The sequence below is a fragment of the Myotis yumanensis genome, unplaced genomic scaffold (genome assembly GCF_028538775.1).
Source record: "Myotis yumanensis isolate MYYU_CA2020_CCGP unplaced genomic scaffold, mMyoYum1.0.hap1 SCAF_5, whole genome shotgun sequence".
In the NCBI taxonomy this organism is placed as follows: Eukaryota; Metazoa; Chordata; class Mammalia; order Chiroptera; family Vespertilionidae; genus Myotis; species Myotis yumanensis.
In genome coordinates, this window is record NW_027223756.1 from 76,203,169 (window position 1) to 76,220,526 (window position 17,358).

At 44.9% G+C, this 17,358-nt stretch overlaps 1 protein-coding gene across 2 annotated transcripts in view; it reads right to left on the minus strand.

Moving 5' to 3' along the window:
• Positions 1–16,770, minus strand: part of POLRMT (RNA polymerase mitochondrial) — a 33,014-nt gene extending 16,244 nt beyond the window's left edge. For both annotated transcript variants that reach the window (XM_070415551.1, XM_070415550.1), the window contains exons 1-3: positions 16,667–16,770; positions 16,055–16,153; positions 6,942–7,537 (exon numbers count right to left, since the gene is read on the minus strand). In XM_070415551.1, coding sequence (XP_070271652.1) covers positions 6,942–7,537; positions 16,055–16,153; positions 16,667–16,754 — 783 coding nt within the window. In that variant the 5' untranslated portion in view covers positions 16,755–16,770. The remainder of the gene's footprint in view (positions 1–6,941; positions 7,538–16,054; positions 16,154–16,666) is intronic.
• Between the last annotated feature and the right edge of the window lie 588 nt (positions 16,771–17,358).

Below are 17,358 nucleotides of genomic sequence, written 5' to 3' on the forward strand. Positions count from 1 at the left end.
AGGTGAGGCAGCTGGCCACTGACACCTGGATGGAGGTAGAAGCCAGTGTAACAACTAGAGGAAGAACTGATACTAGAAAAGGATGTCGGACTGTCTACAATTTTGTTAGCATTGGAACTGGCTGATAAGAGGTAGGGAGCAGCCGAACCGGTTTGGCTCAGTGGATAGAGCGTCGGCCTGCGGACTCAAGGGTCCCAGGTTCGATTCCGGTCAAGGGCATGTACCTTGGTTGCCAGCACATCCCCACTGGGGGGCGTGCAGGAGGCAGCTGATCGATGTTTCTAACTCTCTATCCCTCTCCCTTCTTCTCTGTAAAAAATCAATAAAATATATTAAAAAAAAAAAAAAAAAAAGAGGTAGGGAGCAAGGCAATAGCTGGAAACCTTGGCTTGTCACTTTGTGAAACTGGGAGAATGCAGGCTCCCACAGCCTCAGGTCCAAGCACTTGTGGCTAAGCCAGGGTTGGGCCAAGTTTCGGCAAAAGACCAGAGAGTGTTTTTGTCTGCCTCATGCAGCTGTGGGACTCGGGGAGACAGCAATTCTATAACTCAGCAGGAAGCAGAGAAGAGGAGCAGCATTACAAGCAGCTACATGGTGCCTGAGTATGTCATGGTACCCACTCCCTTGTAGGGTGGCCTGGCCAGATGACCATGACCATGACCATGACCATCCTGGGCAATGCCGGCCCTGGGAGTCTACAGAAGTATAAGAGATCCTAGAGCGCTGGTCAAGTACCAGGGGATCTGCACCCCGGTGTTTCAGGGGTCTGATTGCACCACGTCTACAGTAGGAATGGAAACAGATTTTGCAGACAGCCTCCAGCACATGGTATGGGACACTCATCCCATAGTGAGACACAGTATCTATGATGTCGGGCAATCTGCAGGTCTGGGGGAAGCCATGTGGTCTCAAGACAGAGTCTAAGCTGTGAGGAAGAGAGAAAAGGAAGGAAGGTCCTTTGAACAGAACCCACTGTTTATGGAAGCTGAGGGCTCTGCATCTGTATGTTTATGTATGTCTACACATGTGTAGTATTTGTGTGATATTTTCTACCTCCGATGGTATTGCTAACTTGTAAAAACAAACCAAAAACCTCTATTTAATTGATTTAACAATAAACAAGCACTTGTAAGGATTGGCTATTCTAAAATTCTCAGAAATATAGTTCCAAGTAAGAAAAAATACTGAAACAATTACTGGACATAGGTTCACCTACTTTTGTTTCCTTCTTAGAAACCTCTATTTCTAATGAAAACGAAGGGTTAAGAATTCTAATTAAGATGAAAGCAAATTAATAGGTATGTTTTTGGTAATAGAAGGTATAAGGTATTTAAATACATTTTTGAGGGAATTGAAGGAAAGTGGATTTGTCCTAAAATAAGGTTGCTAATTTCTGAATGAGTAAGAGATAAACTACAAGGGAAAAAAGAAAGTTGTAGAAGGTTTGAGAGAAGGCACCTTTGGAAAGACATGTTAATGTATAGTCAAACTAGTTAAGATTGGAATGAATTTAATTCAGTACATGAATTTAAATGTCAAATCAAAAGTAAGCTGAGCCTTAGCCAGTTTGGTTTAGTGGATAAAATGTCAGCCTGCAGACCAAAGGGTCCCGGGATTGATTCTGGTCAAGGGCACATACGTTGGTTGCAAGCTCCTCCCCGGTCCAGGCCCTGGTTGGGGCTCCTGCAGGAGGCAACCAATTGATGTGTTTCCCTCACATCAATGTTTCTCTCTTTCTTTACCTCTCTCTTCTACTCTCCCTAAAAATCAATGGAAAAATATCCTCGGGTGAGAATTAACAAAACAAAACAAAACAAAAAAAAGCTGATGCAAAATTAGAGTTCAGTTTTCCCTCTCCATGCTAAAAGTCTCCTGTACTACTGGTCTGATTCTTATAAGATTTATGTGAGCCTTAGCCAGTTTGGCTCAGTGGATAGAAGACTGAAAGGTCCCAGGTTTGGTCAGGGGCACATGCCCGGGTTGTGGGCTTGATCCCCAGAAGGGGGCGTGCAGGAGGCAGCCAATCAATGATTCTCTCTCATCATTGATGTTTCTATCTCTCTTCCTCTCCCTTCCTCTCTGAAATAAATAAAAATATATTTAAAAAAAAAGATTTATGTGAAGTTTTCTGCCGAAATGCAAAAATTCTATGATTTATCAAAATAATTTACTGTGTTTTATACTGTCTTACTCAGGTCCTTGATTGCTTAAGAAATCTGAAACTTAATAGTAAGAGCTAAGCCGAAACCGGTTTGGCTCAGTGGATAGAGCATCGGCCTGCAGACTGAAAGGTCCCGGGTTCGATTCCGGTCAAGGGCATGTACCTTGGTTGCAGGCACATCCCCAGTAGGAGATGTGCAGGAGGCAGCTGATCGATGTTTCTCTCTCATCGATGTTTCTAACTCTCTATCTCTCTCCCTTCCTCTCTGCAAAAAATCAATAAAATATATTTTTTAAAAAATAGTAAGAGCTAAGTTTTACTAGCAATTAGGCTTATTTGGGAAGCACTATCAAATACATAATAATATTAAACTTTGTGTTGTATTTGTATAAGTGTAATTTATAAGTGTTCCAGAAAGTATGTGAAATTCCTGGAAATCTGAGATGTCCTGGTGTAGGATGTCTATTATCAAAATTGAGGCACACACTAATAGGACTGAACTTGAGTATGAGCATGTGGCGCATGTGGATAAAGTCTATTATACTTCAATAAAAATGGCCCCTCCCCTGGCCAGCTTGCTCAGTGGTTAGTGCATAGTTCTGTTCACTGAAGGGTCGCGTGTTGGATTCCCAGTCAGGGCACATACCCAGGCTGCAGGTTTGATCTTTGGTCAGGGTGCATATGGGAGGCAGCTGATCAATGTTTACCTCTCACATCAATGTTTCTCTCTCTCTTTCTCTCTCTCTCTCTCTAGAATCGATGGAAAAAGCATGTCCTTGGTTGAGAATTTTTTTAAAAAGGCCCCTTATTGCCAGACTTTTGCCATCCTGACGTCCTTGTAACATGGCAGCAGTCTGCTCCTGAATGAGAGAAACTAAGAGGGGTCAACAATGGCTGTAAATTGAACAAACACCCAGGCTCCCTGGAAGCCCCAATTCTGAGTTTGCTTTCCTTCATGCACCGCAGTGCACTTATGCCGGCCTTCATTCAATTGCCACTCATATTGTCCTCAGTCAAGGCTGATGCCCTCACAGTGACAAAGAGACTATTGGAAAATGTTTCCCACTTGGAGTATTCCTTCAAGTGCTCCTTCAAGACTATTTACCGCCCTGACCGGTTTGGCTCAGTGGATAGAGCGTCGGCCTGTGAACTGAAGGGTCCCAGGTTCGATTCCGGTCAAGGGCATGTACCTTGGTTGCAAGCACATCCCCAGTAGGGGGTGTGCAGGAGGTAGCTGATTGATGTTTCTCTCTCATTGATGTTTCTAACTCTCTATCCCTCTCCCTTCTGCTCTGTAAAAAATCAATAAAATATATATATATTAAAAAAAAAGACTATTTACCTAGCCCCACCTAGGAATGGTGGCTCAGGACAGTCATTGTTTTGCTTCCTGATGCCTGTGAAATGGACTCATTATGTCGATGACATGACGTTAACCTGTGAAAATTTGCCTCTGCTGCAGAGAACCTTGCAGGCTTTACTGGATCACCGACAACAGAAAGGAGAAGCAGTGAATCTGCAGAGAATTCAAGGTCCAGACACCACAGTAAAGTTTCTGGAAGTTCTGTGTTGTACCCAAGGCCATCACTGAGAAAGTAAAAGCCTACCCACACCAAAAAATGTAAAAGAGGTACAGGCCCTTGTAGGAATTTGGGGTACTAGTGAACATTATATCCCATTTAGTACACAGCCTTCTCCTAGTTAAGAAGGGGCATGTATGGGGCTGGGGAGCTGAACAGCCGTCTACCTTTGAGAAACACTGGTCAAACAGACTGAAGTTCTAGACTGTCCTGAGCAGGACTGCCATTTGAGTTAGATGTCTCAGTAAACCCAGAGGGTCTGGGTGCGACTTGATAGCAAAAACAGCAAAGGGAGCCCTGGCCGGTGTGGCTCAGTTGGTTGGGGGCTGTCCTATGCACTGAAAGGTTGCTGGTCGATTCTCGGTCAGGGCATAAGCCCAAGTTGCGGGCTTGATCCCTAGTAGAGGGTGTGTAGGAGGCAGCCGATCGCTGTTTTGCTCTCGCATTGATGTTTCTTTCTCTCTCTCTGTCCTTCTCCCTTCCTCTCTCTTAAAAAAAAAAAGAAAAAAGCCCTACCTGATTTGGCTCAGTGAATAGAGCGTCAGCCTGCAGACAGAAGGGTCTCGGGTTCGATTCCAGTCAAGTACATATGCCCGGGTTTTGGGCTCGATCCCTAGTAGGCATGCAGGAGGCAGCCGATCAATGATTCTCTCTCATCATGGATGTTTCTATTTCTCTCTCCCTCTTCCTTCCTCTCTGAAATCAATAAAAATATACATTTTTTAAAAAACTAAAAAGTTTTTGCACAGCAAAGGAAACCATCAACAAAACAAAGAACAACCCACTGAATGGGAAAATGTATTAGTCAATGATACATCCAATAAAGGGTTAATATCCAAAATATATATGGAACTTATATAACTTAACACCCAAAACCAAACAATCCAATTAAAAATTTGGCAGAGGATCTGAATAGACATTTCTCCAAAGAGCATACACAGATGGCCAATAGACATGAAAAGAAGCTCAATGTCACTAATCATCAGCAAAATGCAAATTAACCAAAATGAGATCTCACCTCATACTTGATAGAATGGCTATCATCAATATACCAACAAATACCAAGTGTTGGCAAGGATGTGGAGAGAAAAAGAATGCTCATGCACTGTTGGTGAGACTGCAAACTGGTGTAGCCACTATGGAAAACAGTATAAAGGTTCCTCAAAAAATGAAAATAGAACTGCCTTATGAACCAGCGATTCCACTTCTGGGTATTTATCTGAAGAAATCCAAAGACTACCAGTATATATGAGAAGACATATGCACCCCCATATTCATAGCGACATTATTTATAATAGCCAAGATATGGAAGCAACCTAAGTGTTCATCGATAGACAACTGGATAAAGATATGGTACATATATACCATGGAGTATTACTTGGTCATAAAAAAAAGAAATTTTATCATTTGTAACAACATAGATGGTCCTAGAGGGTATCATGCTAAGTGAAATTAGACAGAGGAAAACAAATACTGCATGATCTTACTTATATGTGGAATCTAAAGAACAAAACAATTGAATAAACAAAACAGAAAGAAACCCATAAATGGAGAACAAGCTGATGGCTGCCAAAGGGGAGGATGGGAGTACAAAATAAAAAAATAAAAAAGAATATTTCCAATTGGATTGCACTGGTCTAGAGGAAGCATATCTATCCCATCTTCCAAAAACACTTTTAGTAGTATCATCACCCACGTGAAAACACACTTTAAAATATCAATTAAAGAATTATTTAAAAAAATAAAATAAAAAAAGATAAGAATTCACACACACGCACGTGCACGCACACACACGCACACACATATCTCACATACCCTCCCACCCCTCTCCTACACACATGGAGGAAGTCCTAGGTTCAGTGCCTCGCTCCTCCCAAGACACTAGCAGAACAGTTCCCCACCTTACAGACGAGAAAGCTAAGGCTCATAAAGAAGTGAGTGGCATGGCCGAAACCGGTTTGGCTCAGTGGATGAAGCGTTGGCCTGTGGACTGAAGGGTCCCAGGTTCGATTCCAGTCAAGGGCATGTACCTGGGTTGCGGGCACATCCCCAGTGGGAGATGTGCAGGAGGCAGCTGATTGATGTTTCTCTCTCATCGATGTTTCTAACTCTCTTTCTCTCTCCCTTCCTCTCTGTAAAAAATCAATAAAATATATTTAATAAAAAAAAAAGAAGAAGTGAGTGGCATGACCACCACGTTCCATCCTACACATGCTGGCCACCCATAAACATTACTTAGGAAGCCAAGGAAGCCATGCAGCCCTGCAGTGTCATGGGCCCAGCCTAGTCAAACACATCCTGCTGTAACAGTGCTCTCCGTTGGGAATGCTGGAAGCTTCATGGACTCAGATTGGAGGATGACCCCTTCATCTCAACTAACTCAAGGAACTGAGTACATCTCCCACAATGATGCAAGCAAAACACCAGCTGACTGTCACCTGGGGGGATGTCGGCATCTCCACGTCATAGCAGTGACGCAGATGGCAGTCACCAGGCTGCTCCTGGGCCTCGCTGTTAGTCCGTCAGTCAAGCACATGGACATCTCCACCACAGATGTCCTCACATGTCGGTGCATGTATCTACACAAACTGGCTCCTTTGTCCCCTCAGCAGTAACAGATTTTCCTACAGTTCCTCGAATTGAAGCTGCATGTGAAGAACATTCTCCTGAACAGCCAGAGTCAAAGAAGGAATCGCAGGGGGACTAGAAATACTCAGAGATGAAGAAAAGGGAGAAACACGGGAGCCGGCTAAGGCAGCACCCAGAGGGAAGTCCATAGCTATGAATGCCTGTATTCAAAAAGGAGTCTTAAGATAATCATTTAACCTTCCACCCCAGAAAACAAAGAAAAGGAGCAAACTAAACCCAAAGCATGGAAGTCATTATCCTGGTGAGGGCCTGCAGGCTGCTCGAAACCCCTTGCCCCAGACCAGTGGACCAGAAGGAAATGCACAAAAACGTAAACAGGATTTCGTCATTCTTTTTTGGTTATTTTCAAAACTTCTTTTGAGGGCCACATGAGATTTATATCCATCAAGCCTACAAGAATTAGAGTAGTAACAAAGCACTTAAAGTTTGGGTCTAAAAGACAAAAGCGTAAGAATCTAAGTGCAGCCACAGGCAAATTTCGCCCCCCAGCCTCACCTCCACCTGTGACAGGTGGTGACCCCGTTTTCCCTGGCCCACCTAGCCCCGCTCACCTTGCGAGCCCAGCCAAGCAGAAGGGTGTTGTACATGGGCAGGGTGAGTGCCCGCTGCTGCCGGGACTTGCTGTGATGCATGACCAGCACGTGGTGGGCGAGGGGCAGCTCGTCCGCAAGCACGCAGCACTCCAAGAAGGCCAGAAGCCTCTGCTGCTGGGCCTCGTACCGCATCTTGGAGAGCCTATTCGCCTGATCATGCTCCTCCTGGCGGCTCAGCCTCTTAGGGGCCTCCTGCAGCAGCTGGGCCAGCTGCTCCTCCCAGGGACTCCTGGGGGTGCTGCGTTCCCAACGCTGCAGCCAGCCTGCCAGCTGCCGATTCAGCAGTTGGGGCTCCACACGCAGCTGACGCTTGCGGGCCTGCTTCTGCAGGTTTTCCTCCAGCTTTTGCTTGCGCTTCTGCATCACGAGCTTCTCCTTGTGCAACTTCTGTGCCCAGCGGCTGGTGAGCCCCAGGGCAGCACCCTCATTTCCTGCCTCCACCTTCCTGGGTGACTGGGAGCCATCGGCCTCTGGGAGTCGAGCCACATCCAACAGCTTCGCCCTCACCTCTGAAACATTGTCGGCCTGCAGCTGCCGCACTCTGGCCTCAAGCACTGTGGGGAGGCAAAGGGCAAGGATGTCAGGGGAACCTGGTTCAAATCCCTCCAAACACCCTGCCAGCCAGGAGGTAGGAGGCAGCTGGTCTCACCTGCTCTTGAAGGCTCCCTTCTATGTATTTGCTAATAACTCCCACATGTCCCTGAACTTCTAAGCATATGCACCCCACTCACCTACTTAGCACCTCTCCACCCAATCCCCCTAGCACTAAACTTCCCAAACACACTCCTGATGTCCCCTCCGCATCTGTCACCACAGCTCTGTCTTCCAGGTGCTCAGCCCAAAACCCCAGGGATGTCTACACCGCTCTCCCTCCAAGTCCACTGTGTTGGCACATCCCCAGGACTCTGTTCTCAAAAGCTACCCAGGTGCCCCCATGGCCTTCCACTGCCCCTACCACTCACTCTGCTCCAGCCATAATGGCCTCGGGTCTTTGCACTTGCTGCTCTTGCTGACTCAAAGGCTCTCACCAAGGATTCCCAGCCCAGCCCTGCTATGCAGGACCAGCAGCACTGTTCTCTGCAGTTCTGTTGTCACAGTTCCCAAGACACTGAACTAGCAAATACAGAGCCACGGCTCCTGGGGAAACACAAGGTTCCTGCGAGCTTCCAATCACACTTCTGCCAGCTGATCAGCACATCTCGTTTTATGTATGTTTCTGTTTGAACCCTTATCTCACATATACTGCTAATTCAGTAACATCAAGCTCACAGTCAACAGCACTATCACTCACCCCTGAGCAAAGTGAGCAAATATTTTCTCCAAAAGGCACAGCACTGCCTTCCTGCTCAGGATCAATGGACAGGACCCCAGCTTTACACCTGATGCCACTTTACAGCAAAATCACCAACAAACAGTGCAAAAATGCAAAAGCATGGCACCAAGTACACCCTGAAAAGGCCACTGGCTTTTAGGATGTACTGAAATAAAGCAGAACGTCCTTGGTTCCACCTCAGCGCGGTACACGCACATCAGGAAACTGCAATGTTCACTGCTCTGCACATGTCTATACACGATCGTGAAAACTCAAGAATTGATTTGGGTTTGCAAATCAATTTTAACTGCTTTGTAAATATGCAATCAGTGGATCAACTACATTTATCTTCTGCCTGCACCTCTTATTACAACATCAAACCCCAAAGTAGGAGGCCAGCACACAGAAGGGGCTCTAGAAAGATTCATGGAAAAGAAAAGACAAGCATAAACTTGGCCCTCAGAGTGGCTGAAATTCAGGAGAATCAAACACACAGGAGAGACTTGCAGGGTGGAACAAGTCAAGGAAGAGATGAGGCAGATGTGAGAGGGAATGGGGACATCTAAGCTGAGCTGGAAGACTTGATCCCTGGCCCCTGCGGGAGGCAAACAATTAATGTGTCTCTCTCACATAGATGTTTCTCTCTCCTCCCCGTTCCTCCCATCCACTCTCTCTAAAAATCCATGGATGCTGCCCTAGCTGGTTCAGCTCAGTAGATAGAACATTGGCCTGCAGACTGAAGGATCCTGGGTTTGATTCCAGTCAATGGCACATGCCCGGCTTGCGGCTCGATCCCCAGTAGGGGCGTGTAGGAGGCAGCCGACCAATGATTCTCTGTCATCATTGATGTTTCTATCTCTCTCCTTCTCCCTTCCTCTCTGAAGTCAATAAAAATATTTTTAAAAATAAAAATAAAAACATCAATGGATGCTGTACACCTGAAACTAATACAAAATAATATTGAACATAAACTGTAACTGGAAAAAATTAAAAATACTTAAATTAAAAAAAAAATCAATGGAGAAAATATCTTTGGGTGAGGAAAACAAAAACAAAAGGAAAAAGAAGTACCTGCAATAAACCTATGCAGAGCGGGTCTCTAACCAAGAGCCCTGATGGTCTGTCCTTGCCTTGCTTTCTGTATAGGATTCTATCTTCAGCTGTGGTATACTATTTTGTTTTGTTTCTGTTTTTTTTTTTTTTTTTTTTTTTTTGCATGTCATCCGTGTGCAGGAGCCATGCTAATCTCTGTATCATTACTATTTTATTTGTTTATTAGTATATTTGTTGCCGAAGTGAGCACTGTTTTTTTTTTTAAATTAAATCTCTGGTTGTGTCCCTGTGGTGAATATATTAAATACATTTTTGTTTTGTTTGTTTTTACAAAAAATAATTAGGTGGGTAAGAAACAAAAGGTGTGTAAAAGCTTCAGGTGTGTACAATTGTAGGTGCGTAATTTGCAGAAGGTAGGTGGATGTTGCAGGTTTGTGTAAGTTGCAGAAGTTATATTCAAAAGGTGTATAAGTTGCGTAGGGAGTGTGGGTGTTGCAGGGATGTGTGGAGGAGGGATCTTAATAATTTTAGCCCCTCTAAGGCAGAGAGACAGCCTCTGAGTCACCCAGCAGCATCTGCTGGGTCAGCAGGATGAAGGGCTTGCTGTGATGCATTGCAGGTGCCTCTTGGCCCATTGTGCTCCCACAGGTTGAGCTTCCGCCATGTCCCCTAGCTGGTCTGGGGATCTAGACAACACTTCAGTGGACCAAACAGTAGCCTGAGACCCGAGCAATGACATCAGGGAACACATGCTTTACTTCTACTACGGCCACGTGGTGCAGGGCTTTGACTGTGGCTCTAAACAGCTGGGCATCCCCACAGCTAACTTTCCTCAAAAAATCCTATATAATAAAAGCCTAATATGCAAATCGACCAAACAGTGGAAAGACAGTGGAACAACTAGTCACTATGATGCACACTGACCACCAGGGGGCAGACACTTAACACAGGAGCTGTCCCCAGCCTGCAGGCCCCAGGTCAGCCAAGGCAGGTGCCAGTGAGGGGACTCCCCCTAATCACCCCACCGGTCGCCTCACAGGTTGGCCCTGATTGCCTGCCAGGCTTAGGGACCCTACCCGTGAGGCCTCTAGTAGTAGATAATTTTCCAGTTAATGTATCCATTGGCATTTTTTATGAATGGGCCAGTGTTGTAAGTGGAGATGTCTATAAAATGGTGGTGAAAACAGGATAAAACTCATACTACAAGACTACAAAAAGTCCATGGAAACTCATATCATGCATACTTTCAAAGAGGCCTTCATGGAGAAATCTTCAATGTGGCCACTGTTGGTTACCTCAGACCAGAAAAAAACTTTGATTCTCTAGAGCAGTGGTTCTCAACTGTGGCTGCACATTAGAATCACCTGGGAATCTTTTTAAAATCCTGATTTCTGGGCCTCATCCTCCGGAAATTCTGTTTCTTTGTTACTAATGTTGTGGCCCCACCCCATAACAAAGAAACAGAATTTCCGGAGGATGAGGCCCAGAAATCAGGATTTTAAAAAGATTCCCATGCCCTAACCAGTTTGGCTCAGTGGACAGAGGGTCAGCCTGCGGACTCAAGGGTCCCAGGTTCGATTCCAGTCAAGGGCATGTATCTTGGTTTCGGGCACATCCCCAGTAGGGGGAGTGCAGGAGGCAGCTGATCGATGTTTCACTCTCATCGATGTTTCTAACTCTCTATCCCTCTCCCTTCCTCTCTGTAAAAAATCAATAAAATATATTTTTTTTAAAAAAGATTCCCAGGTGATTCTAATGTGCAGCCAAGGTTGAGAACCACTGCTCTAGAGTCACTTATTTCAACAATTCAAGATGATATTGAGGAAGTTAAGAAACAACTAGACTGACTAGAACATTTGAAATTCAAAGAAGACAATTTCGCCAAGACCGGTTTGGTTCAGTGGAGAGAGCGTCGGTCTGTGGACTGAAGGGTCCCGGGTTCGATTCCGGTCAAGGGCATGTGCCTTGGTTGCGGGCACATCCCCAGTGGGAGGTGTGCGGGAGGCAGCTGGTTGATGTTTCTCTCTCATCAATGTTTCTGACTCTCTGTCTCTCTCCCTTTCTCTCTGTAGAAAATCAATGAAAATATATTAAAAAAAAAAAAAAAAAAAACAAAGAAGACAATTTCTTATAGGTTCCTAAAAGTAAAATAATGAATGGCCACTGATGAAAAATCATATTTATTCATTCACTGTTTTCTACTATTTTACTATTCATAACTATTTCTTTTGTTGTTCTTTTTAATCCTCACCCAAGAATATGTTTTTATTGATTTTTAAAGAGAGAGAGCAAGGGGGAGAGGGGGGGAGAGAGAAACAGTGATGTGAGAAACATAGATTGGTGCCTCCCATATGTGCCCCGACTGGGGATTGAACCCACAACCTAGGTATGTGCCCTGACTGGGAATCAAACCCACAACCCTTTGGTGTATGGGACGATGCTTCAACCAACTGAGCCACTGGCTAGGGCTCATCTTGATTATATTTTTAAAATCATAAATTTCTGCCTTTCCTCTCTATCTCTAAAATCAGTAAGTAAATAAATAAATTTTAAAAAGTAAACGTATTAAATAGAGGTTGGCTCAGTGGACAGAGTGTCCGCCTGTGAACTGAAAGGTCCCAGGTTCGATTCCTGGGCACATGCTCGGGTTGCAGGCTCGATCCCCAGAAGGAGGCCTATAGAAGGCAGCTGATCAATGATTCTCTTTCATCACTGATGTTTCTATCTCTTTCTCCCTCTCTGAAATCAATAAAAATATATTTTTAAAAAAGCAAATGTATTAAGTCGAAGTTGGATAATTTATTATAAACCTAAGGGGGGAAATTCATACATTGTATTTTCGGTATTTTGTTCATTAATATATTACAAACATAAAGACTAGTGAACTTTTATTTTAATTGGTCATTTCCTTTATAAGGTCAAATCATTACATTGTGTTCATTTTTGTTACTGTTGGCTTAGTTCTAATTGGTCTAGACTCCTCTGCCTATCATTTTTTTTTGTCTGTCTTTTAAAACATTAAAATGAGTGTTTTTTGGGGGGGAGTGAGGGGAAAGAATTTTATATATGACCAAGCTAATTAAGATTGGAATGGATAACTAAGTCAGTTACATTATTTACATGTGTATAAGTATATGTGTAAACTCTCATCAGATCTTTAATCATGGTCAGTTAAAAATCTTTTGTCGCCCAACTGGCGTGGCTCAGTGGTTGAGTTGAACCAGGAGGTTGTGGTTCAATGCTCGGTCAGGCACCTACCCAGGTGGCAAGAAGCAGCCAATCAATGATTCTCTCTCATCATTGATGTTTCGATCTCTCTCCCCCTCTCCCTTCCTCTCTGAAATAAAAATATATATATTTTGTCATTTACAGACAGTTATTGTTTTACTCTGACCGGTAAAATGTTCTAAAAATGTTCCTTCTTCAGAGAAATTTATGGAGAAGACTGACACTCTAAAATACAGATTTCTAATTAACTTTCAGATCACAACATTGAATACAGTTAATATTTACAGAACTCTAAGAAAAACTGGATTCGAAAAACTGCTAACAAAAAGATCAAGATCAGCCGTAACCGGTTTGGCTCAGTGGATAGAGCGTCGGCCTTCGGACTGAAAGGTCCCGGGTTCGATTCCGGTCAAGGGCATGTACCTTGGTTGCGGGCACATCCCCAGTAGGAGGTGTGCAGGAGGCGGCTGATCGATGTTTCTCTCTCATCGATGTTTCTAACTCTCTATCCCTCTCCCTTCCTCTCTGTAAAAAATCAATAAAATATATATATATATTAAAAAAATCAAGATCAATAAGAATAACATGGTAATAAATGAACTAATAAGGACTGGGGTTTTTTATCCTTGTTTTCCAGATATAAGAATTTTTTTTCCTCCTAAGGTAGCTATGACCAGTCCTCCCCCCCTGCAATTTAGTAAATTATAATTTTGTAAGCAGAATTAAAACATTTACCTTTCCTTTCTACTTGATTCCTCCAGAATTTCATTTGATTTCAGAGAGGGAGAGGCAGAGAGATAGAAACATCAATGATGAGAGAGAATCACCGATTGCCTGTCTTCTGCACGCCCCCTACTGAGGATGGAACCTGCAACCCTGGCATGTGCCCTTGACCGGAATCAAATCTGGGACCCTTCAGTCCACAGGCCGACGCTCTATCCACTGAGCCAAAACGGCTAGGGCCAGGTATTCTTAACTAATCCATGTGACCAAATTTAAAGGTGTTGACTTTTGGATTCATGTTTCCCAATTTAAAGAAAACTCTTGCATCTAACAGACTGCTCAACCAAGAGGATGTGAAATTTAAAATTACTAGGAAGTGAAGAAGACAACACCTGTTGTGGACAACTAACCCAAGATTCCAGATCAGGCCTGTATAATCTACACACCTTCCTTTTCCTTACTTCTCACAAATAATGAGAGGCCAAGCACTCATTATATATTTTGTTTCCCCTTAATTTCCATCTGGGATGATAGCTCCTCAAGGGACATCATCTTTAAACCTACTTCACAGGTCAAAACATGCAACTATTTACATACGTAGTCAGGTTTAATACCTGGCATGTCAGCCCTAAAGAAGGTACCAGATTTGGAAGAATACTTTTCCTTGGGCAGGTATTACAATGAATAAATATACACTATTAGAAACGTATCCAAAACCATAGAGGAAATTGCTGGAGTTACGCTAAAACAACAGCCAATCAGGAAAAAAAATCTTTAAGTTCCCTAGTGTGATTTATATTACACAACAGAACTTCTGTTGACCATATCCTAGCTGAGCAAGGTGGGGTTTCCTCTGTTAGTTGTACTTGGATAAAACACCTCTGGTAAAATAAAATAAAAACTAGATAAAATTCAGGCCCAAGTCAAATGATTAAATACAGTGCCCACTGACACCTCATGGTTCTCAAACATCTTCAGCTGACTTCACTTAGGTATCACCCCGGCTCAGGTCTATTCTTCATATTGGACTTAGCATTTTGTTTGTACAGAAACTTTTGCTGTTCTAGAGCATTGTTTTGCACAGCTCGATGTTATAAAGGTACTATTTTGATAATGGTTGTTCAAAGTTTTGAAACTATTTCTAAGGCCTGAGACTTCATATGAGAAACCTCAAGAAACTACAGATGTTTATCCTTAAAGAAATATGATGATGGGAGGGGGAGCGGAATATGATGGCAAAGCCTTCCTCTGTTCTGGCGCTCATTGCTCAAATGTGTCCTGAGGCTCCTAAAAAACTACTTTCCCTCCTACATGGGACATGACATACCAGGAATGAGCCTTCCTGGTGATAAGGAACCAGCAATGGCATGACATATCCAAAATGAGCCACCTGACAACAAAGGACCAACGATGCTTTTAATAACTGATCAGTGCTGCTTTTCGATGGTTGATTAGCAATGTTTTCAAGGAAAGATCTTGAACAAAAAAGGGGAAATGTAAAAAAAAAAATGGAGCCACTTTAAAATGGAGCTGGAGCAGCCATCCCAAAGGAACTGCCTTGCACATCTCTTACCTCAAACCTTGGAATGTTAAAACAGAACAAGGGCCCTAACCGGTTTGGCTCAGCGGATAGAGCATCGGCCTGCGGACTCAAAGGTCCCAGGTTCGATTCCAGTCAAGGGCATGTACCTGGGTTGCGGGCACATCCCCAGTGGGGAGTGTGCAGGAAGCAGCTGATCGGTGTTTCTCTCTCATCGATGTTTCTAGACTATCCCTCTCCTCTCTGTAAAAAATCAATAAAATATATTAATAATAAAAAAAAAAAAAAACAGAACAAGGCTGCTTGGCCAGTATTGCTCAGTGGTTGGGCATCAACCCATGAACTAGGGGGGGTCACAGTTCAATTCTCAGTCAGGGCACATGCCTGGGTTGCAGGATCGATCCCCAGTTGGGGGCCTGCAAGAGGCAGCTGACCAATGATTCTCTCTCATCAATGATGTATTTATCCCTCTCTCCCTTTCCCTTCCTTTCTCTGAAATCAATGAAAACGTACTTAAAAAAGGAAACAGGGAAAGATAACCTTTGGATTGGGCCTAAGCAACCTTGTGTCATAAAAAACTATTTGTAATGAAGGTAAGAAAGCAGATAATTATGACTACTGGACTGATGGCTATCGGACTAAAAATTTAAAATGTTGTGTAGAATTAGCGCCACTTCGTTATGTTGCCTGCACCAATAACAATGCCTTCCTTCTATGGATGTAACTGTTCCCCTTCACTTTCTCATGAAAACCCTTTGCCTTTGTCTCCTAATTGAAACAGTTTGGGTTTCTGCCTGAATTAATGACTCCCAAATGGCTACTCTTATTGGTCTCAAATAAACACTTGTTGCCTCTCACTTTGAAAGCCTTTCTAAGTTAACAATCCCACCAGGTGCCCACTCAGAAAGCCCAGCTGGGGCAACAAGGATCAGGTCAGGGTTCTAATCCCGGCTCTGCCCGTGTGGTCCTGGGCCAGTCTCTCCAGCCACAATTTCGGGTGCCGGCCGTCTGGAAACTGGGAGCACCTGGTGGGTATGGGAAAGGAGGACATTACAAGTGGTCACTGCTTCATCATCATGGTGGGCCCTCAGGACCACCAGAGAGGTGGGACCATGTTAGTTACCCTACTTGTGGGGTCACTGTGAGAAACCAGGAAGGTGACCCCAAGCAGAGGGGACAGTGAAGGGGCTTCAGGCCTCAAGCCTTAGGGCTCACCCTCCAGCAGCTCCGCGTGGCCCCAGTCCCTCCGGCGGTCTTGTTCACAAGGGCTGGCAGACGAGCTCCTTCTGCAGCCCCATAGGCCACCCAGGGTCCCTGAGGGAGAGAGGGGTAAGTTAAAGGGGGTCTGGAGCCGGGAGGGGTGGGGGAGCTCACATGGACAGATACTGCAGGATCCGGGGGCAAAGAAGCCCTAAATTTTCCGTGGAAGCTGTCAGTGATCAGAGGTCTCACATTGGAAAGAAAACAAAAGATCAAAGTTAAAGGGGACCCCACGCGCTAAGAAAATTGCGGTGAGGGATCAAGGATAAAGAGTTCCTGGAACCAAAGGTACAGCGAATTCAAATGTCAAGAGCAAACAGGGGTTCAGAAGGCACCAAAAGAAACCAAGAGTCAAAGGTCAAAGTGTCCTGCCGACCCCTGTCAGAAGAGTGTGCCAAGGGCAGGTGAAAGCGGGGTCACGTTAATGGGTTCCCCCAAACCTCAGAAGGCAAAGGTCGTGGCTTTGTAGTTAGAGCCCAGGGCAGAAAAGCCAAAGGTCACGGCCGGGTGCTAAAGGTTGGGAGTGGCAGCGGCCGCGACGTCGCCCCTGGGACTCCCCTGTGTTACCTTCCTCGGCCAGGAGGCCGGGGCGGCCCGCCGGCCACAAGGCCCACCCGAGCCCAGCCGCGCCGCGGCCCCAGCGCAGCGCCGACATGCCGGACACACGCGGACCCAGCTACCCGCCCGCTCTGCGCCTGCGCTGCCCGTGCCTGCTGGGAGTTGTAGTTCCAAGGTCTACGGCGGCTGCGAAGGGACTCCAGGGCCGCAAAAGCGCCCTCGGAACCACAACTCCCAGGAGCAGCGAGGCCCCGGAGGCACAAGGACAGGCGCAGATACAGCTTTCTGATTGGCTCTTCCTCTGTCAAGAGCGGGTGGGCAGTGCCGTTGTTTGGGAGACACTGGGCCGTCTTTGGGAGGATCCAGAACCTGGATTTCTTTTTGTAAATTAACATCGCACAATAATTAGGACAGCGTTCTACAATTTAGAGATTTCTTTTTTTTTTTTAAAGTATGTTTTTATTGCCTTGAGAGAGAGGAAGTGAGAGGGAGAGGGGGAAACAATGATGAGAGAAAAGTCCCTGAAGGCTGCCTCCTGCACGCCCCCTACTGGAGATCCAGCCCCCAACCCGGGCATTTGCCCTGACGGAGAATAGAGTGGCGAGCTCCTGGTTCATGGGTTGATGCTCAACCACTGAACCACACCAGCCGAGCACAATTTAGATTTCTGTTCGCAGTCTTCATTAACCCAATAACATCTT